The following is a 25181-nucleotide window of genomic DNA, read 5'->3' on the forward strand; positions in this document are numbered from 1 at the left end:
CTGCCCAACAGCATCACATCCTGACATGGGTAGGCATCACATCCTGGACAGGATAAATGGAGAGCACAAAGCAAATGCATCATCTACCAACCCCTACCATTCTATGATTCTGTGATCATAGATCATGGACAGGTAGTAGTTCTCAGCCTGGAAACCACCAGTCTGGGACAATGCAGTGGCAAAGACTGGCTGGACCGACCCCAAATAATTCTGTCTTGAGTTTCTAACCTTCCATATCCTTCAGTCCTCTGCCAACTCCTACTTCATACTAAATCCATCTCTTTTTTTTCTTCTGAAACCATTATATGTTCTGTTCTAGCACACTGATGATGAGCTGGTGCATATTTTAACCTTATGCTGTGCTGACAGATAATGTATACAGCAGGCAGTGTACTTGAAAATGAAGATTAACAAGCACGTTGATAACGCTATCAGACGTCTGTGAGATGCACTAATAAAAACAACTCCTGTATTTATTTGCTTTAGAGCAGTGTGCTGAGGGCTGGGCAGCTTGCAGATAGACAGGGTCCTCACCCTAAGGAGTTTACACTACAAGACTTCAACTGTCCAGTGAAAGGCATGAAGACAAGAAGCTGCACTGATTCCAGGGAGTCACCTTCCATTACCATGGTCTGAGCACGTTCCAGCTGCAAGCTCAAGAGAGGATGAAGAGAAAAACCAAACTACAGGTTGACCAGGGGAAGACTGCCATACACACAAAGAAAAATAACAACAGAAACATTAATTACAGCTCCCTGTGGAATAATTACAGTACAGCCTCCATTATCTATGTATCCTTCTTTTCTTATCCCTTCAGGATGCAGTTAAATACCATGCTGTTGTACTTTTGGTTACATGGGAGGTAGCCACCCAGGAATAAGCAGCAGCAAAATTTCACCTCAATCCAAATTTTCACAAACAAATTATCTTCTTCAGAAAAAGCCACATCCCCCTCTGCTTCCATTAACTGGGCAGCAATGCTCGTTTATGCTGTTCCTATGCAAGCTCACTACAAAGAGAGAATTCCCTGACATCTGGATAAAGCTTCAATAGCCGCCATTGGAGGGAGCAAAATGCACATCATCTGTTCTGTGCCAGGGGCTGGGCCATACTCAGTCTCCTGGTACAGACATGCCCCACTTCAATTTCTTCCACTCCCTATTCCAACATTGTACTGGGCTCTTAACAGCTCAGACCCAGACTTATGAAGAGAAAGAAGAGGAAAAAGGCTCTAAAAGGGTCCAGTCTCTTTCTTTAGTGCTGGCTGGTGCAGCGTCCTCTATGTCATATAATTCAGGTACAGTTACATCAGCTTCTCCATTCCTCCAGGCTGCTCCAGTCTGTTTATGGCAACCAAAATCAGCCTCTTAAAGCTTTCTCTCTAAACACTACCCCCAGTCTCCAACTTCAGACTCTTCCTGAGCCCCCTCTGATTTTCAATCCCAGTATCTGCTCACACATGTTGGATTCATCCTCACTCTTACTGATTGACTTTCTTAATCTTGCTTGTCCCTTTCTTCCAGGATCATTACAGATTTCTGTAATCTTCTGCTGGACTAACCTAGAAACTCATTAACAACACTAAACAGCTACTCAGCCCAGTCCCTACTCCAGTGAAGACAGAATGTTGCTCCATAAGAGTCTTGCTCAGCTTCTCCCCCATACACATCCCCTCATCCCTTCCACCCAGACTTTAATTTCTCAGTCAAACTCTCTGTATCTCCATCTGGCCCTTGCACTGTCTGGGTATCCTTCTTCCCAAGGAACCACCCGACCCCTGATGCACACACAAACACCAAGGAACCTGCATCCACAGGAAGGAATCCTCCTGCCTGCCTGAGAGATGAGAACTGAAGAGCTAACGGATCACAGCACCACCTGGTACCACATCGCATCTCCCAGGGCACAGCTGAGGGTCTTCCCTGCTCCTCTGCTCTCCAGTTCCCAAAACCACCATTTAAACTGAAGGCAGAAGCAGTTCTGCTGGAGGAGAGATCATTAAGCCATTCAAGAAACTTACTGCTCCGATGCATTTTATGCTCTCAAAAGTAGTTAACAAAAAGATTCCCCGCTCTGATAACAGCTCGGCATGGCTGAGACAAAGCCTTCTTTGCAACTTGCTACCCAGCTCTGGCATCTGAACTGGCTGCTGCCCATTGGAAAGAAAAGCACCCACTGTCTCTTTAAGAATGCCCCGTAGCCCACATCATTAGAGCTCAGTTAACCCTGCCTGCTCCTATGACATTTCAGGGCTTCTTCAGGACTCCCAATAAACCATTGTCTTCTGGTTACTCAGCCCTTTCTTCAGACATACTGACTCTTCGTCTTCCTGAGATAGGACTACGCATCCTTCTCTAAACCTTGTCAGACACAACACAGCCCATTTACTTCCCTAACACAACAGCAGGCAGCTCAGCCAGCTACAGGAGAAATATTGGTATTCAACACATGGGTATTTGCAAATATAAATTCTTTGAAAGGCCAGGTTATAAAATGCAGAAGGTGACAAGGTGACTCATACTGAAAGTGTATATAAACACACAGGAAAAATAAACAAGGGCTGTGATTCCCTCCTGGGCAAAGCACAAAGAACGTTACCCTATCATTGTCCTTCGTTTTGTACCTACTCCAAACAGGTATAATGGAGGGAACAGAAAGTCATGTCCAGCAACTGAAAGAACTGAGAGTGTAAGAAAGCAGCTCAGCTCAACAGTGCACAGGGTGACAGCACAACACAAATTAGACACATTCTGCAACACCATAAAGGAGTTGGAAAGACTGATGTGATTTGGAGCTGCATAGTCTCATCAATCCCATCTCATGGAAGCTGATGAAATATTTGTTCTGTCTGATGCATTAATCTCCACCAGGAACTTTATTATAAAGGTGCCATATAACCAGAAAGATATTCTTGTAGCACAGTAAGTTCAAAGGAAAGTAGCAAAAACATCACAATATTTATGAGGCTCATTTAGGAAAAGAAACAACATGAAGGGTAAACAAAGTGAAGTGGTCAACAAGCATTTGAAGAATGCAAATACCAAAGAGAAAGAGAAGCCTTACTACAAGACTTCAGAACAACAAGCAATACGATTAAGTTGAGGGAAAAAAATAGGCTGAAGTCAAATCCTTGCAGTCAAGAGCATGAGAGGAGTGCTCATGTTTATAAACAGCATTAGGTAACCATTAGTAAAGGACAAAACAAGGGACTGTCTCACAGTGGCAGCACTTTGGATCAATGCCTCATTTCCATCAAGTTTTCTTCTGTCTCTAGTTCTACTTTCTATAACTGCCCTAATAGGCAGCAGCCCAGTCCAGTGAATTCTTGGTTACTGCTGTTGGCTAGTAATAGAAGACTTCTTAAAGATTTGCATTGGGTGGTGTGAAGGTTGTCTGAGCATTAGGACTTAGAGAACTGTTCTGGTTTTTCTTTTTGTTCCCAAAGCCCCCAAGTGGAACATATCCACATGAGCAGGAAATCAAAAGAGGCATCTAAATGATCTGAAATTCTTAACCTGGGCTGTGATCCTTGGAAGAATGAATGTCCTTTTGACAATTATGGTACTTCCAAATATAACCAAGGCATAGATCATTTGGGGGCAATGATATGGATTCAGCTTGTGACTTTGGACAAGTCACCTATGAGAAGTGCAGGGGATATGGCTAACTGGTCTGCATTTCTGATGCTAGCTCTTACATCAATAAAGTTTGCTCTCTCCAAAGAACTATTTTAAACAGTAATAATTTTTGTTCTCCTGAGCCAATCTTCTCTAAGTTTTCTACTACATCTCTATTAATAAACACATGTTAAAAAGTGTGTCTCATCTGCAAACCAAGGCTCATACCACTTCCTTTCTTCTACCCTTTGTCCATCTTGACTACTTAGAATGCAAGCTCTTCAGGACACAAACTGTCTCTGGAGGTGTGAATGAAAATCTCCTAGCACAGCAAGGCCCTTCAAAGAGCCTCTCTTACTGTAAAACACCACAATCGCAGAATCTGACTTCCAAAATCAATTGTGCTATCACCTGTCTTTGAAACAGAAACTCCAAATTATCAATGGGGAACCTAATCTTCCTGTTGGAAAGGTTGGCAAAATAATATAACAGGTGTCTGGAGCAATGATGTAGTTTTACTGCCTTGAACCTGCCACTGAATCTCACTCAGATTCTCTAAGTTCCAGTCCCTAGACACAGCTTCATGGCCTACAGTTGAGCAACAGTTCACCTCCCAAACCTCATTCCTAAAATGTAAATCAGATTCAAGGCCACCTCATAAGTAGACATTTTTTAATCACTGACAGCTCTGAAAAGCAAAATAGACTCCAGTTTTGAGGGCTGCAGAGCCACAACCCAGTCTCCTGGTGAGCAGAGGGTACTTCTTTCAAACTCTATAGTTGCTTTATTTCTGTTCCTACAGGGTCAGAAATACACCAAAATTACAGCTCTGAGTTCCCACTAGCTTTCTAAAATGCCTCTGCCTCCAGTGCAAGCCTTTTAATTCACAGCACTTCACGTGTCATCATTACACAAGGGGTGAGACCTTGCAAATGATTTCTCTGGAATCCTCAGACCCTGCCATCTCTTCCTCCTGTTATTTAAACACAGGCTTGTTTGCTCAGTATTTCATTAAAGGAACAATTCTAGTTAGAGAGTTGTTCTTACACAAAAAATAAACAAATCATCTTTCCTCCCCCCCCACCCCCAATTAATTTGGTGCCTTATGTGCATATACAGACATCTTTATCTATTGCTATTTGCTGCTCCTGAATACGTATCTCCTTCTTCCCCTGCCCAAGCCTTTTTCATTCAACTCATTTTCTGCTACATTTTCCTCTTCCAGTTCCAAGGCCTGGAATTAGGTGTGGCAAAGCCACATTCTTCCAAACCTGGTATTACAAATGGTTTGAAAATGACTGAAAATATACATCCCAAATATATATCTGCACCTCCCATCAAGAAAAAAACCTCAACCCAAATTCCTCCTTCTAGAGCAGCTGTGACACTGCCAAAGAAAATGGCAGCACTTTACATCTTGTGTTAGTTGAACATTCTACCATCTTGCATTAGGCCTTTGGCTCTGCAAGAGGAGACAGGAGTTACAAAAGGAAAAGAACAGCTACTGGTTTATGAGCAGCACTTCTTTTGGCCTCTCCATTCCCTGGACTTAGATGTTTTGTATTTGTATACTATTGTTAAAATACTCTTGTTGCTATTATATCTCAATTTATATAATTTACTTTCACTAGATTCACAATGCTGAAATTAGCAGTTACCATTCAAAATAAGTATCAATTATCATACTAATGGCAGTCTGCCACTAAGATGCACTTTCTAACCAGGATGGAAATCAGAGACATGAGAAGGAAGATTCAAGCATAAACACAGCAGCTGCTTAATCAACTAAAGGAATCCCACTAACTAGTTTAGAATATAGTATGAGGAAAAGTCCTGTTCTCAAGGGGAATTTCCTTTGGCAATTGTGATTAAGCAAAAGACATCTTGGCCAGGACAGAGCGAGTCTTGCCTAAGGTGCTGTAAGAGCCTCAATGGCAACATTTGGCTCTTTCAGACCTTGACCACTTGCTGAGCAGAACAGCCCTGATGAAGAAGAAATTCTAAGTATGTGAGTGTTTCCATTTAGTTCATCAGAAATCGTGGAACAGTGTTTGACATACCCCTTGTCACACATAACTTCAAAATGCTTCAGTGGTGAGCAGCACATGGGGAGAGAAAGTGACGAACAGCATGCGTCATTTTGCAAACAGGGAAACTGGGGCAGCAGCAAGACCATGATACAACTGGTCAATGGCAGATCCAGGCATAAAACTGGCCTCTTGTGACTTCCAGCTCCACAAGCCAGGACTTTGCTTCTCATTTGAAGGTACTAAGCAGTTAAAAGCACGTAACAGCCCCAGCTGCGCACTTGAGCTTTGAGAGAGAAAAATAGTATCTGCTAAATTTTATCTACAGCCTCTTCTCAACTGAAATTGCTTCTTTCCACGCTTTTTTGTTCTGCATATGTGAGGGAAAGAATCTCTAGAGAAGCCTCACTGCAGCCTCATTCATCTCAACTTAAGGCCCTGAGCAAGCAACGGCTGCAAAATTCCAGAACGGTTCCAAGCGGTTTGCCCTTCACTTGACATTTACCAGCCTGCTGAAGGACCAGAGAGAGAACAAGGTGATTTTACCAACTGATAAGCAGAAAAGGCAATTTGTCAGCATACCAAATTATTAGGATTCAATTAGCCAAAATAATCTGCAGCCCTAGGAGAGACCTGAAAGAGAGATTCTGGGTGTTGGCAGCAAACTGCAAAGCTCAGCATCTTTGGTGGCATAAGTCAAAGAACTCTTCTGTCTGGTTACCCTCAGAAAGGCTTCAGTGAGCACATACATATTAGAAAATAAAATGATGGCTGTTTATCTAAATAAAAAATTGATGCCAAAAACATACCACATAACAAATAAACAAAACCACTAAAGGGGTATTTTTTTGCCAGTCTGACATCAGCAGAGTAACAGCAAACCAAATCTCAGATCAAGGGCTTCACACTGACTCTGTTTTTCTTCAAATAGTCTCCTTCCCCTGTAAGTTTTAAACTTTTATTTTACTAAAACAGTTGCTTCACTTGTACTTCACACCATACTACCACTGAAGGTACTAATTCAGGGTGGCAGCATGCAGTACAGGACAAAATCTGGAAAATGCTGATCTGGGTTCCATTTCTGGCTCAGTAGGTGCCGATGAGTACAGCCCAGCCAAGTCAAATGCATGCAAGAAGTCTCTTTGACATTAGTGCACTTGGACTGGGCTCCTAACTGCCTGCCATCACTCCCCATTACTGAAAAGCCCAGATACATTAGCACAAAACCTGCTACTAACTAATAACTTTGCTATACTATGAAACCATTTACAAAAGAGAGCTATTACCAATGCTACTCCAAGTTGTTCTTTGGGTCACCTTGTGTAATACCATAACATTTTCTCCTGCTGAAAGATAAAGGATAGAAACTGCACTTTATGGGCAAAGGCTCAGTCAAAATGTTACGAATATTCTGGCTGCAGGGAGAGATGAGCAACCTACTAGTATGGTTTCCTCTTCCTACCATATTGACAGCAAGAAGGAACATTCTGATTCCTAAGATCCATTTGCAGAATTTATAAGGAGCGAAACTATCTTCTTTCCAAAATGCTAGAACCATATTTGTATGTATGTGGGTCACCTTTGATGGGTTTTAGTACAGGATGATCAGCACCTGTTTCTTCCTTTTCAGTAAGAAGCACAAAGAAGACAGATGTGGATACAGAAGAATCAGTGAAGACAGACAAGAATACAGAAATGCAACATTTTAACCTGTAAGGTGAAGGTCCAATGGCACCATATGCACAGTAGCACATTGTGTAACTTCAACAGAATTACTTTGCTAGCCTTCTCCACAAAATTGAGGAAGAATTGATTTGGAAATTCATTTGCAAGACAATAGAATGAAGCTCATTTTCACTGCACTCGGTAGCTCTTTAAATTTCATATTGATACTGCAGAGACTTAAAGTTATTTAAATGGTTTTGTCATTTCACTACGTAACTATGGAGGCAAGAATCCCAAACACCCACGTTTGTCACCTTCCTGATTTACAGCAAGTACGAATTCTCCACAGCTGAGGGCAGAACACGTTCTTTCTGTCCCTTTTCCATTAACTTGTTACTTTAGACTCCAAAATCCCAAGGGTAGACCATAAGGACAGAGCCACGTAGGACCGGTGCAATAGCTTATGGGCCACTTCCCTCCCCTCTTACGTGGAGAAATCAATTGAAAGGGCAAGTGTTGTTAGCCTGGCCTGGATACAAAGAACTCCAGAAGTCACAGCCTTACAGCACACATAACTGAAACTGCCTAACGTTAATCTGCACTGCTCCCTGACATCAAACAACTTCTAATTTTAGCTCTGCTGTTCTGTAACTCTACCTAGTTCCCATCCCACCCCCACAACTACATAATAGATCCTTCCTTCAGATAAGTTGGGTGTTGGAACATTGAGAGGTTTTTTTCTCACCCACAGCCACTAGCAGAAAAATGAATTACAGCTTTATTTTTAGGTAGAGCCTTTGGCCCTTATTTTCTCTGAAGGTTCCATATAGCTGGTTCTGTGGCTCAGAAATGTTCCAGTCAACAAATCAGCACAAGCAATGCAGAAGGAACCACAAAAGAAGGAAAATCATACAGAGTTGTGTTCAGTCTCCCATTTACAGGACATCAAGTTGACCTACCAGCTCACTTTTATCCCTGCAAGACTCTTCAGTCATTTGAGTCTCACTTTTCCTAAAAGATCCGAATTAGAGCTCATCTATGATGGATTATAAGATCCTCAAAACTCCTAACACAGAAGAACTCCAAAGGCAAGCAGCAGAGATTAGAGGGGAGAGAAAGCAAACCTGGCCTGCTGTTGTAATTTCTGGCTTTCTGAAATGTAAAGCTCAGGGCCTGGCTCACTAGAGTCCCTAAGGATGAGCTAACGGTGATGTAAGACTGGAAGCATAAGTTCTCTCTCACAATACCATGTCAACTCATAGAGATGCATGCAGCAGCACTAAAACATTACACTGTGACATAAAGCTGACCTATTAAACCCAGACACTAGGCCCTGACAAGACAAATGTATGTTGCCATGTGATAATAAAAATGCACTGGAGGACTGCAGCATCATTTTTGATACCAGGACATTGTACCATGGCAGAATAACGCTGCGCTAGTACACGGGAGCCTTGCATCACGATACAATACAGTCATGTTTTGATGTCACAGAGCTAAGGTGGCTATACATCAAGGTTCTGCTGTAGTGCAGTGTACTGTGACCACCTAATGAGTGACTCCACAGTATACAACTACGCTGTCACACGACACCAGATGGTGATGAGATCATTTTGGGCAGAATTAGGTGGCGTACTGCAAAAATGCGTAACATCCTATTAGAGATCAGCACATTTGCCTGCACCAAAATGAGCTTGCACTGAGACTCCGAGGTGGCCAGAGGTTCCCCAGCAAAAAACAACACATTATTTTGTGCAAGCTGACAGCATGAAATGAAGGGATGGCCTAAAAACAGGCAAGAGCTCATCCTTTTCCCAACGGTCAGAGAGGACTGCTCCTGCTGACAGCATCTGTCCCTGTGCTCCTGCCCTTCCTGGTACAGAGAGGAATCATGTGTCTCTCAGAGAACGGCGCCATAAAGCAATCTGCATTAACCCCAGCAGTGCCATCTAGAACTGGAACCACCACTTCCACAGCAGGGACCAAAAGATCTGGTTAGATGTCGCACATTTGATGTGGTTTTTCTTTAGACAAATACTGACCCTGAAAAGCAATTTCCTTGCAAAACTGGAGGCTATATAACCCAATACAGTACCCTGACCAAGTCTGACAAACAGCAGAGAACTCTGCACTCTATACTTTGGATCTATGCTCCTCTAGAACCATGCTAATCAGTCCAGTAGTGACACACACTTACACTTAGGATTTGAAACAACATCCTGAACTCCTCTTTCTGTGCATGGGTATCTCAGCACCATCCAATAAATAAAACTGCCTGTAAGTATACTAGAGGGAGAATAGAGTAACTACTGCAAAGACCCAAAATGCTGTATAACTTGTTTTAAATAAGGCAAGCAATTCAAATATTTGCCTTGTTTCCCTTTGGGATGCAGAGAAAGATGGGGGGGGGCGGTGCTAAAAAGGCAGCACAAGCAAGGCTTTCTCTGCACTATTCAAGAGTCTCCAGGAGAGACGGGGAAATTGATCAGGGGCTTTCCTGCGCTCCCCAGCAGAACACAGACACTCCGGCCAGCACAGTGCCCTGGGGACCCTGCCAGGAGGCTGAGGAGGAGAAAATTCAGGTGGAAGAGCGTCACCTACCGAAAACCCCACTAGGATTTCATCTGGCACATGGGTAATCTTCTTATGTTCCCCGTCCAGCTCCTGAATCTACCAGCCTCGTTCTCTTAGCTCTGAAGCCTGACAAAATTAACAGACTGGCTTCAACCTCAACTGTGATAAATGCTGGGATGGAACTGAGTATGCAAAAGGTCTCCAACTACACGATTAACAGAAATGTCCAGTGTTACTCATGGACAGGTAGGGAAATGAATGCAGTGGGGTGCCATGTTATTGCAGATACAGATGATCACAGCATTTATAACACATGCTTTGCTCTCCTGGTAGTACAGTAAGCTATTATGCAACTCATCAGCCCAACTGCATACCACGGGAAGCAGCGAGTCAGTCAGGGAGCTGGGCTTTTTTCATTGAAAAAAAGACATAAAAAACTGTGTAAGATTTTCAAGTACTAATGGCTGTCTCATTTGTAAAGTCTATGTTCTGCATAGTGATGCACACACAGGAAAATTTCAAAGGCTTTCAGTGTAATTAAATAAAAGACAAAATTACAGAAATTAGAAGAGATGACCTATTGAGTCATCCCTGGCTCTACTTCGTCCCCTGGGGCCCAGTACAAGATGCTTCCTAGTGCTGTGCTAGAGTGCTTTTATTTTTCACACAGAAAAAAAAAAAAGAATAAAAATAGTGACAATAAATAAAATAACAAATGAAAAAGAACTTGACTGTTTTCTCACACTTTACCAGCAAGGTTCTCAAAGCACGAAATTCACACTGATGCAAAACAGCACAGAGAGGGAAGCTGTTATTTCTATGATTACTTCCTATTTCATCACAGAGAAAAAAAAGATTAAGAAAAAGAAATAGGCCTTCACATTGCTCATCATGCACTTTGCAATTTCAATCCACATTACAAAGTCACATTCCACTAGGAAGTATAGAACCCTTCCCATCTGATGAAATTCTGATGAAATCAATTTCATCACAATAATTCAAAGATCATTTAGTCCAAATAAGTACTTTTGACGTGCTGGAGAATTAAAAGAGTTTTGATATGCTCAGGATTTTATATAAATCTTTGTTGGACAAGCTTGTATTAGACACAGAGATAATTTCATCCATGTATTAGACACGCATATATTTACCCATCCTTATAAAATACAAACTTGACCAGCAGGAATATTATGTGCAAACATTTTAGATACACACACAGCTTTGCTGACCAACTTTCACCCACACGTTTTCTTTCACAGCCCACTTGTACAAACCTGGAGAGTTTTCCCCCAAAACACCCAGGAACGATCAAAGAATTAATGAGATCCTCAGTACCTTCCAGGATGCTGTGAGTCCCCTTGACTCCTCACTCTATTAGATTATTACAGAAACATGCCAAGAAGGTGCATCCCCAAAAGCAGCTATTTAAAGGATAAGCTGAGCAGGAGCCATTCCACGCACACAGAACTGAAAACACTTTCTCCACCTTTCTTCAGAATAAAAACCGCACATGCTTATATTCTCTGTAGGCAAACAGATGCTGAGTGCAGGTGCTCAGGTGTGCGGGTGTTGTGCGTGTGCATGCACAGATGCAAATTCATGCACAACCATAGCGAAAGCCGGGGTGAGGAGGAGAAGGAGTGGCGGCAGATGGGAGAGAGGAAGATGCAGCCAGACCAGAGGGAGGCTCACGGCATCGCAGTCCTGATGCAGAGATGCCCGGCCAGGATCGGCCCGTCGTTGCATCTCCTCCCGAAGCCTTCCTTAGCGGCCTCCTCCCAGCCGAAGCCCGCACGGACAGACACACGGCCGTGCTGCAGCGGGCACAGCTCTGCGGCACAGGCACCGGCCAACTTAGCGGAGCGCATCCCCTTCCTTCCTCCGCTGGCCCCGGCCGCCGCAGAGGAAGATTTAGGGAAGAGCACGACCGCATCGCCCCCTTTGCTTTCCTTCCTCCCTTTCCCCAGCGCTCTGCTTACCAGGCGAGCTTGAACCCTTTCATTAGTACAGTCACGATAATCCGATGCCCGCGTCCTTGTCTGCCCACTGACAGCTCCAGAGGTCCCAGGACATATTGGAGAAGACCCGGCCGGCGAGCGTCCCCCGGGGAGCGCCGAGCCCCGAGCCCCCCGCGCCGGGGCCCGGCCGCCTCCCGCCCCCGGCGCCCCCCCAGCCCCCTGGCGAGAGGCAGCGGGCTCCCCGCCCCAGCGCCGGCGGGGGCCGGGCCGAGCCGCCCCGCTCGCTGCTGAGCATGTGCGGCGCGGCCAGGACAGCGCGGCGCGCCGAGCCCAGGCAGCCGGGCCCGCAGCGCGCCCCCGCCGCTCGCCACGGCCGCCACCGCGCTCCCGGCGCCTCCGCTCCGCACGGCCTGGCGCTGGGGTGTGTGTGTGTGTCCCTTCGCACCCCCCACGCTGCCCTCTGCAGATGGAGGTGATTGACCCACCGCTCCCCTCCCGAAGCGCAGGGACAGCCTCTTTATTCTGGAAGCAGAGGAAACGCTTAACTGAAACTGAAATGCTCAGAGAGGCAAGTTCCTGCGCTGGGAACTGAATTAAAAGGCTTTGGGGAGGAAGGGAGCTTGTGCTCCTGCCCTGCCCCTGCCCGTGTTTGCACAGAGTGGAGCCCTGTGTGTAGCATTAGGTATCCTATTAGAGGGATATACACTGTATCACTTGAACTGTAGCATAAAAGTTCCACTGGCCATTAGGAAGAAGTTCCTCACTGCAAAGGTCATTAGACACAGGCCCAGGCTGGCCAGGGAGATGGTGAGTCCCTCCCCACGGACACAGTGCAAAGCCAACGGAGAGGAGGTGCAGAGGGACAGGGTCAAGCAGTAGGCAGCGGAGGGGGAGGTTAGTGGTTAGACTCAGTGGTATTAAAGACCTTTTCTAACCCAAACAATTCTATGACTCCATGATAAAGATCTTCTGCATTACAGCACTCAGAAGCCTGGCTCAAGCCTTGGCCGTGGCTTAGAGTTCCAGTTATTGTATCACTCCCCTCCTTTCCTGCAATACACTATGTTTTCCTGTGAATTCTTCTATTTATCTGCAGGACCTAAGCACAGGCTCCTGCTGCACAGAGCAAGCACACAAATCGGGAGGGAACAGCACACTCTATTTCAAATAACTTGTAGTTTAACTATTTCTTAGATGATCCTATGCTAAGTAACATGCCCTCTGCATAGAGAGCTGGGAAGGGCATTGGTCTTGTGATACACAGTATTGCTCATGTGTTCATCACTTGTATTCAGGAATACAGCAGTTTCAGGGATGGCAGATGAAATACAGCAGTCAGTTATGTGAAAATCAAGATTCTACTTTGAAGAGTGGAGGTTAATGCTATTTTGTCACTCTTTTGCTCCAAAACTCATGGTCCACACTCACTGACACATGCCTCTCACTCCACCCCTCCATACCAAGGGCTGCAGGTGGTATCTGAGAGGAATGATACCAAAAGCTTGACCTGTAAAATCACTGCCCTCCCTTCTGTTCCCCTCTCACTGGACAGGGAAGTATTTGTAACCAGTTTTTGGTTACAAAGCTTTCTGTGAGATCTGTGCTCATCACCCAAAGAACCAGCCTCTTCAGGAAGCAGCTTCACTGCTTCCATATAAAGGCACCAGATTTTTCTTCTGAGTCTCCCAAATCCTGAACAGACTGACAGGAGCAAAGTTCCAGTTACAAATTCAACAGGAAGCCACTTGTTTTGTAGGGCTTTGGTCTTTCCACAGCAGGGTAGGTGGACACAGGATAATGCCAGTGGGACTGATGTTTCAGAAACTGTGCAAGTAACACTGAAATGTCTTGCTAGGGAGTTGAGTTGCAAAGGGAAAACTCATCTTAGTGCTAACTTCCACCAAAGATCTCCCAAACACTTGTGACATGTCCACCATCATGCTTGGGGTGGCTGCTGCAGAAGGAAGCAACTAGCATTTAAGAACTATCCTCCACCTCGTTTGTGAGGGGAAGGGATGGACAGGACCCTGCACAGGACCAATGATAACACATTCAAATCTCACCCCACATAACACCAGATTCACCCCTCATGAGGTCCAACCTCTACCAGATGCCTGGCTGGGACCACAGTTCTCTCCATGAGATGCTTTGCATCTGTGGCCTGCAGGTTGTCAAGGAGGGAAGCAAATCACAACGCTGTAAAATGGGTCAGGAGACCTGCAAGCTTGGCAAATCTGGGACAGACTAATGCTGCAGAGTCACATGTTTAGAAATCAAAGCTCAGGCAAGAAAGGTATTAAGAGATAAGCAGACATGTACTTTTTTTTTTAACATAACGTGAGGGTTAGGAAATTATCAGAGGAGACAGAGCACTTAGAGGAAGAAACTGTCCTTTTAGGCATCCAGCTGGTAGGCACAACCACCTCTGGCAATTCAGCTGAGATCTGCTCTCTGAAACCCTCACAGCAGGAGCCTTGGTGAAGGGACTGTGGGTCACCCACCATCTTCTAACACTTGTAGCCATAAAGAACATGCAAGTGAAAAGTTTGCTTATTGCAATAGGATTTTGACTGTGTGGAAATGGGATCTTGTTTTGTAATTACAAAGTCTTAGGGCACAACATTTGCTAGGCATTAACAATAAGACAAGTTCACATGGTGTCTGTTGTCCTGCCTCATCCCCTGTCCTTTCCCCCCAGGAAAAATTCTCGTAAACTTCAAAAAGGATTAAACAAAATAATTGGGATCCTGGCCTACAGCCAGTAATATTTTGAGTACTTCTGCTCCAAAGCAAGAATGCCATGAACACAGTCTCCCTTGCGGCTTCTGCTTGCTTCCACGGCCAGTCAGGATGAGGAAGTCAAGCAGGACACACAAACACTAAAAACAGCAACAAAGTAAAAACCACACAGAAGTTTCTCAAACTGGAGAAAGACTTGGAGATTCTGAGTAGTAGAAAAAAGGAGTTTGAAAAAACGGCCGGATGTTTTCCTGACCTGTAACTATAAACTGTCAAGGCCACATGAGTTTTAAAAAAAGGGAGGGCTGTAACACACCAAAACAGATTTACTCTTTTTTCCTGACCTCCAACTTATATGAAAGAAATACCAAATGGTACTATCCAGATGAGACAGTCCTTGATATGCTGTCTGCACAAGCGAGAACATCCATACAAAGTGACGGACAGTAATGAATTAGGTCTTGGTGTTCTCTTGCATTCCAGTCAGATGGCAAGAAACAGGCAATTCATACACAGCATTTTGCCACTTCCCTTCCCAGGGCCTGGGTGAAAGCTGGAAGCACAGAGGCAGCTACAGAAATTAAGTCACACAAGAGTATTTAGCACTATTTTGTTCACATAGCAACTATTTTGCATTACCTTATTGTTGTCTTCCCTTTACACATACTTCTCCGAGCAATCCCAGCCTGAGCAAGTGCTATCTAATCAAAGCCAAGGAAACAATCTCCATGCAAAAGCTCTGCAGTACTGTAAGCAAGCCATCTTTTCTGGCTTCTCAACATTTCCATTACAGCTCAGAAGAGGAACACATTTCCTCCAAGACTGAACAAGTAAATCAGGTGCTTAACTATCTCACCAGCATCCCCCTAGAAAGTCTGAGGACTTTCTCTGTATGTACTTGCAGTACAGAGAACAAGAAGTTTCCAGAGTCAGGGAAATGAAAGGCAGCTCACTGATTTACGTTTCTCATTTCCACTGGTTGATTACCTGGAGAGTGATTCATGCTTTCCCAGGAAGCATTCTAGCTTCACACTGGCCTGATTTTTTTGTCCTCTGGAACAGGTTAACTACTTTTCCCCTTGGCACTCAGCAAGGAGCACAGACAAAATAATCAGGATTCCTACTTTTAACAGGGCACCATGTAAAAGCAAAGCTGAGGGGACACGGCACCCTGTCACAACTCCAAAGGAAGCTGCCCCATTGCATACAAGCAACACAGTTTCTGCTTCCACCAATAGTTCTGAAAAGCCTGAAGATGAGGATGGATAACCAACAACCCTGGGATTAACACCACAGGCTACAAGACAGTAAACACTCTCTTATTTAAATGCACAGGACAATTCTTTGGCATGTCAGGAAATGCCAGTTCTTCAAACACCGTAAAAGGTGCCCCAACAGAAAAGGAAGCGACAGTGCAACACAATGGAGAACGGCCATGGAAGTAACAAACTTCCTGATACTACATCCCGTGCCTGCTTTTGGTATCATCTCAGGCTGAGAAAATAAATCTGTTGTATCTCTTCAGAAGTTCTTTGCTAGCCCAGGGTCCAGGCTAACCCCATCAGAAATTAAGAAAAACAAACAGCGTCCCTTGGAGGCTCCAAACTAACTGTCAAAGGGGTGAGTGAACTGAACTCTGAAAAGAAAATAGACTGTGCAAGAATATTTGAGTTTCATCAAAGAACAAGGGACTAAAACTTCAGCAGTTGACACAGTGTCAGTCCAAATAAATCTGTACACATTCCAGTAATAGTTACATAAGTAACTTCCAAGTTATATGTGTTTTTGAAGGTTAAAGTGAGACTCAGTTTTTCACTCAAGATCCATTTTCCTGAAAAGATAATTACATTTTCAGTGCATTCACATAGTTCTTTAAGACCATAAAGCACCTTTATTTAGAAACAAGAAACTATAACAAATAGGTACAGACAAAAAGAATTAGAAATTTAATGTGACTTTGTTGATTTTGTCTTTGAAAATGGTTGGTTTTCAACAAAGAAAAGCCAGAGTTCCCTCACCTGCCACAACAGCTTTAAGTGGAGTGTCATCTTCAACTGGCCTCAATGCCACTGGCCCTTCAACATTCTCAGTGGCAGTTTTTTCCAAGCATTAGAGCTCTAAGTGGGTTTTCAGTGACAGGCAGTTGAAACTAGAGCAAACATGATAGTGAAGGTGATTCCACCTTTATGAAGTGACATTTATCCATAAGTACTTCATGTGATTTATTGACAGACACTGAAATCTCAAAACCTGTACGACATGCAACCCAGTCCCAGCACTAAACAGGGCAACTGCTCACCATTGTTACACAGGCTTCTGGGAAACAGGATTGGAAAGGATACAGTAGTTAGCAGGGAAAAAAAGGGAAAACTCAAACTCCACTTGAATTCTAGAGAAGGCATAAAAATATACCCTACAATCTGTTAACAGCAGTGCAAGGGCAGTTTAAGGGTGGACTTCTGCCTGCAGGTAGTACAGTTACCTCCTGGAACAGTGTGCTGTATCACCACACTAGAGCATCCAGGTCAGCACAAGATCAAAGGCAGGAGTTTAGAGCAACTAATGCCATTTCCCACTCTTTCCAAGCTACAGCTCTTTTCAACCACGCTTAATTTCGGATCCTGCTGAGATAACAGCACAAGACACATTCTGCAGACACATTCCCCACACTTCACCCTTGTTCTGATGCAAAGGGAAGCTGCAGCGGTGGCAGGCAGATCATTTGCCATGAACACATAACCAGCAGTCCCTGTCTGAAATTCAGCCATTCAATGGTGACACAGCCTTGTGCTTCACAGGTCTCACTGAACCATGCTGATGCCATGCATGCCTGCATCGCTCATTTCTCCCTCACAAGCCCATTTTGGTCCATCACTTCCCTTTCCACAGACCTCAAAGCCTGCAGGAAAGTAGAACCTACAAACTCGTACAGGGAAGCAGCACAGGCAACAGAGAAGCCTCACAGAAAAGGGCGGATGCATCTATAAGCTCGAATTACTTTCTCACTCGGTACTCCCCCGAGATCCCTTCCAAGTAAAAAAAGAAAGGCGGTTGCCAGAAGGTATTTCTGCTCGTCCATCAGTGCCCGGGAACGGGAAATCTGCCCCTCAGGCACCCTCTAGCGTCACTTGCTCACACAGCAGCAAGGCAGGCTCCTGCCAGCATCCCGGCTCCCTCAGCTTCACCAACGCCTGACAGGATGCAGAATCCCCTATTTCTCTTCCACTCACCTCCAACCTTCGCCTAGAGCATCAACATACCAAGACTTTCTCAAATATGACAAGAAAAGCAACACAGATAGACTGTGACCACAGTGTAACTTCCTCCCAGCACCTGAATCCCATCCTCGACCCCAGCCCTAGCACCACTCCAAGCATCAGAGAAATGAGTCAGGAGCAAGTAAAAAGGTTGAGAGACAAAGTAAAAAGTTGCCAAGCGAAACCACTTACGCACAGTGAGGCCGGCAGCATTTCCATCCTACCTTTGCTGTCGCCATATCAGACGTCTCCATGTTTTCTGCTTGGCCTATCAGTAAACAAGAGCATCGAAGGAGAAGGGAGGGGAGAGAAAAGGAAAGTCAAAAGGGGATGAAAAAGACAAACAATTTGACAGGAGGATGAGAACAATAAGCAAATAAGAGCTAGCTAGTCCCAAGTCTCCCCTCCGGCTCCCAGAGATGGTCAGAAAAAGCATCTCAAGCAGATGGTCCCAATTTAGATGCTTGATTGGAGTCTGGCGTAAGACCCAAGCCATTGCCATTCCCTCCCCCAGCCCCTCCCAATGGTCTAGTCGGATGCTAAGGAACAGAGAGGACCATCCTCCCAGCTTCCTTTTGAGGCCTGAGCAGGGAACAGGCAAGCACCCCATCTTCCAGACATGCTATTCCTTCTCCCTCTCGCTCTATGGGACAAGAGAATGATACAACCAACCCCCCAAATGAGTTCTTTAGGAATGAGGAGAAAAGAGGAAAGCAAGTGGATTCTGGGCAGTGCACAGGTAAAGGAGGAGGGATCAGACACGAGGAGGGTGGAAGTAGAGAGGAGGCAGCTTCTGAAAGGAGAGAGTGAAAGGGGTCAGCCAGATAGGTAGAGAAGCATTGGTGCAGAGTAAGCATACCAGAGACAGAACATTTAATGAGAGGTGTACACGTGCAGAGAAAAATGCAAGGTGAAGGCTAATCATATGCACCCTACTGAGAACACTCACCTCAGAGTAACACTCAGAAAAGACTGGGCTTAAACTAAGAACTCTATGATGCACACCCTCAGCTCAGGCCAGAATATCAAATCATCATCTAAGGACAAATTTGTCTCAGCAGCAAGAGGCATCCGTAGCTGCCGGCGCCCTGCCTGGCTCTGATTGGTGCAGCGGAGTGACTTCACACTGCCCCATTCATCACTCTGCTTCTCCCTCCCCAGTCCCACAGGCTCCTCCTGGCCTGCTTCACTACAATAAATCACTCTGATTTACCGATGTAGCCAGCCAGCCCAGGAAACCTTGTGTACGTAACTCCTGGGAGCACAGACATGAGCAATCCCGACTGGGAGGGAGGTAGAAAAAATACCGCAGAGCTCAGGCAAATGAAATAGCTGCTGAGGGCCAGAAACACCACTGCCTGAAAGTGCTTATTCATACAACAGTGCAGCACGCACAGCAGGCACCACGGAATAGTACACAAAGAGCAGAGGCACTGGCAAATCATTTACAGCTTACACACACTCAATGGCAGCAGTGTAGCCTCTGTAGAACCATACCACTACCTATTCTCTTCTGCATAGGCATACATACACCACCACCACCCTGCACTGAGCAGACCTGCTGCAGTTTATGACATCAATTATTTTGCAGCCTTGCCATTAGTGCACTGGAATTGATACAAAACAGGTAACCCTATCATCAAGATGTGCAGTGTTAACAGTAAAGAGGGGCCAGCAGTCCACAGACAGACAACACTACTTAGCACTCAAACCACCTCTAAAAAGCACCATTGGTACACAGTAAACAGAGAACACTCCTGCCAAGTCCTGCCTTGGCATATGGGAAATGTGTATTTCTAGAAGGTGTTTCTGCTGGGATCACAGGATCCCAAAGTGGTGGGTGTTAGAAGAGACCTCTAGAGATCATCCAGTCCAAACCCCTGCTAAAGCAAGTTCCCCTTGATCAGGGGGCATGGGAATGTCTCCAGGAAACTTTGGAAACCTCCTGAAAAGAAGACTCACTATCCTCCCTGGGCAGCCTGGGCCAGGGCTCCCTCATCTCAACACCAAACAAGTTTTTTCCTCATTTTCCAGTGAGACTTTTTGTATTACAGCTTGTCCTGTCACTGGCCACTACAGAAAAAAGACTGGCCCCATCCTCTCCACACCCATCCTTTAGGTACTTCTAAGCATTGATAAGATGCCCTCTCAGCCTTCTCTTCTCCAGGCTGAACAGCCTCAGGTCTCGCAGCTTTTCGTTGTAAGGGAGATGCCCCAGTCCCCTCAGCATCTCTGTGGCCTCTCTCCATAAGTTCTCTACCACTGCTGAACTTGGATGTCCTACTGGACACATTACTCCAGAAGTTACCTTACCAAGGCCAGAAAAAGGGCGATACATTCATGCACCTGCTTATAGAAATCACACTTCACCTTTTTACTCAGCATATCCCAATACACCAACTTCATACCTAACAGGAACATCAAGCCCTTCCTATGAATGTATATTTTTCAGTCTCCCCACCAAGCATTGCTGTGGATATAATGCAGCTTCAACATACCCAGTTCAATATGAACAATTTACTTCAAGTACCCACACAAAGGAAAGATGGAGCTTAAGAGGTTCAGACAGATCACTGCACCAGAAAAGGAGTGGACCTGCAAGTACAGAATGCAACATGCATCACTTCAGCTACAGTCTGATTCTTCCATATGGCATGAAAGGACAGTCTGCAGGACTTGGGGGAGCAGTAAATAAAATCCCATGCCTCCAAAACATACATGCAAAAGAGAACCTGCTAGTAATAGAAGTAGTGGCAGGGAAAACTAGAAGCATATCGGGAAATGTTATGGGGAGCGAGAAAGGACTGCTACAAAGAATGAGAGAATGTAAGGCAGAGATGGGTTACTGCTATGCACCTTAGTGTACAGATCCCCAGGAAAATGTGCCAGACGGACAAACTCCCAAATCCTGCCTGAAGTCAGTGTTCTGCAGCTCTATAGCCTCTGCTGTCAAAGAAAACCATAGACAATCGCAGCATCTGCAAGCAACGGCACACCTCCATTTCCCCAGGAAAAAACCATCTCAGCAAGGGCTCCCTTTCTGCTGCAGCAGCTGGGAAGTCACGTGAGACTTCATTTCCAGAAAGAAATGAAGCATTTCATACTCTTGGCATCATGGGAGCTGTAGTCACTCTATACGGAACGGAAAGTGCCTGTAAGCCATCTCTTCCTAAGCTACATGAATACAGTGTTTGCCATAGCATGCAAGCTAGAGCTTCACATCTTGGAAGGAAAAGCAAGATAGAACAGCAGAAGAGTAGTACCTTCAGCTATCCTGGAAGAAGAGAACAGAGAGAAGCTCCCCTCCATCAAAAGGTGAAGAAGAATATTTCCCTCCCTATACAGACTTTGAGGAAGAAGAATATTGTTGTGTACAAAGAAAGAGGGTCGGTATCAGGAGGGTGGAGAAACTGGGATGATTCAGCTAGCTACTGCTTCTTTCTTGAGCAATATTATAACAGAAAAAATGATTGTGGTTTTCACAGAGTCCTCTGGCTTTTTTCCCCTCTCATACATTTGAACTCTTAACCTTCTATTTGCTTGAGAGATTGTAATAACCTCTCCCACCCCAAAAAGAGATTCACTCCTTCTGAAAAAGGGCAGGGTAACAACAGAAACCTTCATGACTCACATCATCCCCGCTTCATGGGGAAATTCCTCCTTTATTTAATTCATCAGGAAGTGAAAAGCCATTTTCTCATTTTTACTTTCCTTTGCAAATAACTTGCAGCCACTGGTGAAAAGACAATAAGACTTCACTGGGGAGCAATGCACCTTGGGGAGCAGTATTATGGCCTGATCATCTCCCTTTACATCGAGGCTGAAATGTCCTAAAATAACTCATGGCATGAAATGTCACATCACACCTAATACCTTTAACAAGATTTTCACTCAGGGTAATGCTGCCTATCTGTTCTCTCCAGTATTCTGAAGCACATAACAGTCTTTCAGGTACTTGGAGCTAAAACAGAGTCCAACAACCTTAGGCTGGCACTGCCTAAGGGACAATCCACAGAGACAAAAGTAAGTAGCTAAAGTAGGGGCTCAAGACCCAGGCCTTGAACACAAGCTTCCCGTTTGCAGACAGAGAAGCATTTAAGATCAGCAGTGAAAACGCCACAGCCCAAGCCACTCACTACCTCCTGCATGTTCCAGGGGTCTTCCAGGAGCAGGGGCATCAGCAACAAGGTAGAACAGAGGATGGCAGCTGCAAATAGGAATATAACACAGAGGATACCTGTTTTCCCCCAGTGTCACATACCACAAGGCTACAATTCATTGGGAAACCTAGCATAAAGGTTCCTAGTTTCAGAGAGAAACAACGCATGGCAGGTGCTACACGAAGCAACAGCCTGCTCAAGCTCACACAAAAGGGTCTGAGCACTTACACATCTAAGCCTAAAGCAAAGATTCTTTTCCAGAGCAGAGAAATAACGGAATCTGACAATGCTGGAAACTTTGAGACCTCCACATCCCTCAAGGAAACCCCTGCTACATGTCACCTGCCATTTAAAGAGGAGGAAGAGGTTAGAGGGAGAGAGCATAAAACAGAGCACACTGTAAATGAAGATTTGCAACAGAATGCTTAAGAGAGAAGGGAAACAAGCAGCAGAGGAGGTTTAAGGAAAACTATTAGGTCAAACTTGCAGAACAGGAAAAAAAGCAGAGGTGCTCAAGGACAGCTCTTGACCAGTCCCATTACAATGCCTGACCTTGTTAGGATGAGTGGAGTGGTGGGGAGAAGCATGCTGCCATCTTCTCCCCAAAATGCATAACAAACGCTCTGCCAAGGCTGAGAAAGAAATGGATGGGAAGAAAAACATAGAGAAGGGGAGAAGGAAAAGAAGAAACGCAGAAGTCAGCGTACACTCACACGGTTACAGTCATCTGCAGGAATGGGGAAGTCTGTCCACGTGCCAAGTGTCACTTCAGCAGCAAGGGAGCAAAACACTGTTGAAAGAGGACAGAATCCAGCTTGCTTACACACTGACAGTGGTTTGGGGGAAAACGCTGCACAGAATGGTGACCTCAGAATCCACCTTGGAAAGATGTAATGCCACCACTGAGACAGTTCTAGGATGGCTTTTATTGGTGTTATTGTAGGCACTGCAGGTTGGCTCCAGAGGGAAGAAGCAGTGACTAGGCTGATGAGAAGGCAGAGCTATGGAGAGGTCTCCAAAGAGATTGATCTACGCAAGAGGAATTGGTCTCCTCTCTCTGCTCTCAGATTTCTTCCATCATAGGCAATTCAATTTTAAAGGCACAGCTGCCTTTAAGTCACTGCCAGATATGCTGCTGCTGCTGCTGCTATGGGATAAAGATGCAAAAACCTGAGAGAATTAAGAATTCTATATGGAAACAAAAATAACTCGAGATTCTAATTACCAGAACAAAATTCCCAAGGCCAAAATTAACCAACAACCACTTCTCTTGACCTGGACTGTCCATTACCAGATAAAAGCTAATACAGCTTTTCCTAAGTCTCCCAGTTTTCTTCTTGGGAAAAAGCATGGGTGATCAGCTCTCAGGGAAGCCAGAGCACACCTTGCAGAGGCAGATGCATGAGTGGATGTTCCAAGCCCAGCTGACACATTACAATGAACTCTTTCTGCACTTGGCCTTTTCTGTATACCTTCTGCTTGAGGATTAAGGTGCCTTCTCCTTCTCCCACCCAACCAGGACCAGAGGGGAACGGAGGTACACAAAAAGGGGCAGGTACAATACCACAGGGATCTCTTTGTAAGGTTAAGTAACATTGAACTGCCTCTTACATCAAGTAGCTATTCTTTGTGCACTGCATTTCCAAGTAGCTTCCTATTTCCTATGGTCATTACATACATACTTACCATCACCACATCATTCCCCTCCTTCCCACCTCGTGTTGTTTCTGTTTCTTTATTTCATATTACAGCAATTCATTTTGAATGCTTGGTATTTCCCCATTTAGACAGCCAACTGTAAAGATGTGCATATTTTCCAATGTAACCTTGCAAATACTTGCATACATCAGAGATAGCACTAGAAGCACAGAAGAGGCCGTGATAATGTGTTTATGTGCTGACTGTAAGAGTAGGAAGAATCTGATCTGTTCAGGGACTGACACTGAGAGCAATTTGTACACCAGATAGCTGCTATCTTATTAGGGTAGGAGGCTGTTTCATCAAGCAAATCCAAAATAACTTGAATTCCCAATTCATATGAGTGGCCTCATATTTTGGGAGAGCTTTTCTGTCCCTGCAGAAAAAAGAAATACCCTGCACTGAGCAGCTGTTTCAGAAACAGCTGATGACTGCACTGTAAACGAGGGCCTCTAAAAGCCTCTGTAAAGGCAGAAGCACATGCATTCAAACTGGAAAAAAAAGCTATTGTCAGGTCATCCTCCACAGTGCTCAAACTGCCAGAGCCTCAGGGGAAGGTAAGGCAGCAGCACCATGGGTCCCCAGCACTTGCCCCTCCCGCTGCAGTCAGAAGCTTGGGCAGAATGACTGGCCTCTCTCTGTGCATTTGGCTTCCCTAAGCCATTCACTAGTGAGCCAGAACTGTGAACTGCAAAGCCAGCTCAGACTTTAGACATATGCTAAGGTCCCAGATTCTCAAAACAAATGAGGTGGTGTTTGCACAGCTGTTTTCCCAAACATCTCATTCCTTTCACAAGGAAAAAGAGATTAGAAAAAGGGGACCTGAGTTGAACACCATCCTATTTTATTCTACCACCACAGTGTGTTAATCAGTCAATATCACGTTAAGACAGAAGCAAGGAACAATGTACTTTCAGAATTCTCTTTGCAGCAGGAGCACCAGGCACATTCACAACATGACTCATAGGTACATCTTGGTTTCTGCTGACATCTCAGTTAAAATGTTCCCAGTATGAAGAAAGGTGGGTTTTTCTGACAGAGACAAAGACACATTGCCTACACAGTGCTTTTTTTCTGAGAAAAACCTGCACTGATTTCAAGCATCAGTTCATCTCTACAAGCATTATCAAGAGGAAGGATGATTGGTACAGTTAAAATTCCCAGACTCATCAAGTTTAGGCACGTGATAAAATTGGATGGATACTTGTTGCTCCTATGAGTGTCCCAGCTCAAAAAGGCCTCTCCATCAAAAAGGACATGCTCTACACCTAATGAAACTTGGGCCTAGTGATTTAAAGCCTGCAATATAGGTTCTTTAACAGTCACTCCCTGCATAAACCTGGCCAGACACTAACAGAACTAAGCATCAGGCTCCCTTGAAAAACTCTCCCTTCTCTGCATCTTTGAAACCCTCCAGCTCTGGCTGTGAGAGGCTGGAAGTCAAATTCTCTGAGACTCTGATGGCTAATTTTACAGCACAATTTAT

General features: G+C 44.8%; 1 protein-coding gene across 4 annotated transcripts in view; it reads right to left on the reverse strand.

The window, feature by feature from the left end:
• GRAMD1B (GRAM domain containing 1B) overlaps window positions 1–18092 on the reverse strand; it is a 60182-nt gene extending 42090 nt beyond the window's left edge. For 3 of the 4 annotated variants that reach the window (XM_062014079.1, XM_062014080.1, XM_062014078.1), the window contains exon 1: window positions 11863–11967. In XM_062014079.1, coding sequence (XP_061870063.1) covers window positions 11863–11885 — 23 coding nt within the window. In that variant the 5' untranslated portion in view covers window positions 11886–11967. Of the gene's footprint in view, window positions 1–11862; window positions 11968–18061 lie in introns of those variants that run through there. The other variant, XM_062014083.1, reaches the window with a different exon arrangement.
• Window positions 18093–25181: the final 7089 nt, after the last annotated feature.

Source organism: Colius striatus, chromosome 23 (assembly GCF_028858725.1).
Source record: "Colius striatus isolate bColStr4 chromosome 23, bColStr4.1.hap1, whole genome shotgun sequence".
NCBI classification, from domain to species: Eukaryota; Metazoa; Chordata; class Aves; order Coliiformes; family Coliidae; genus Colius; species Colius striatus.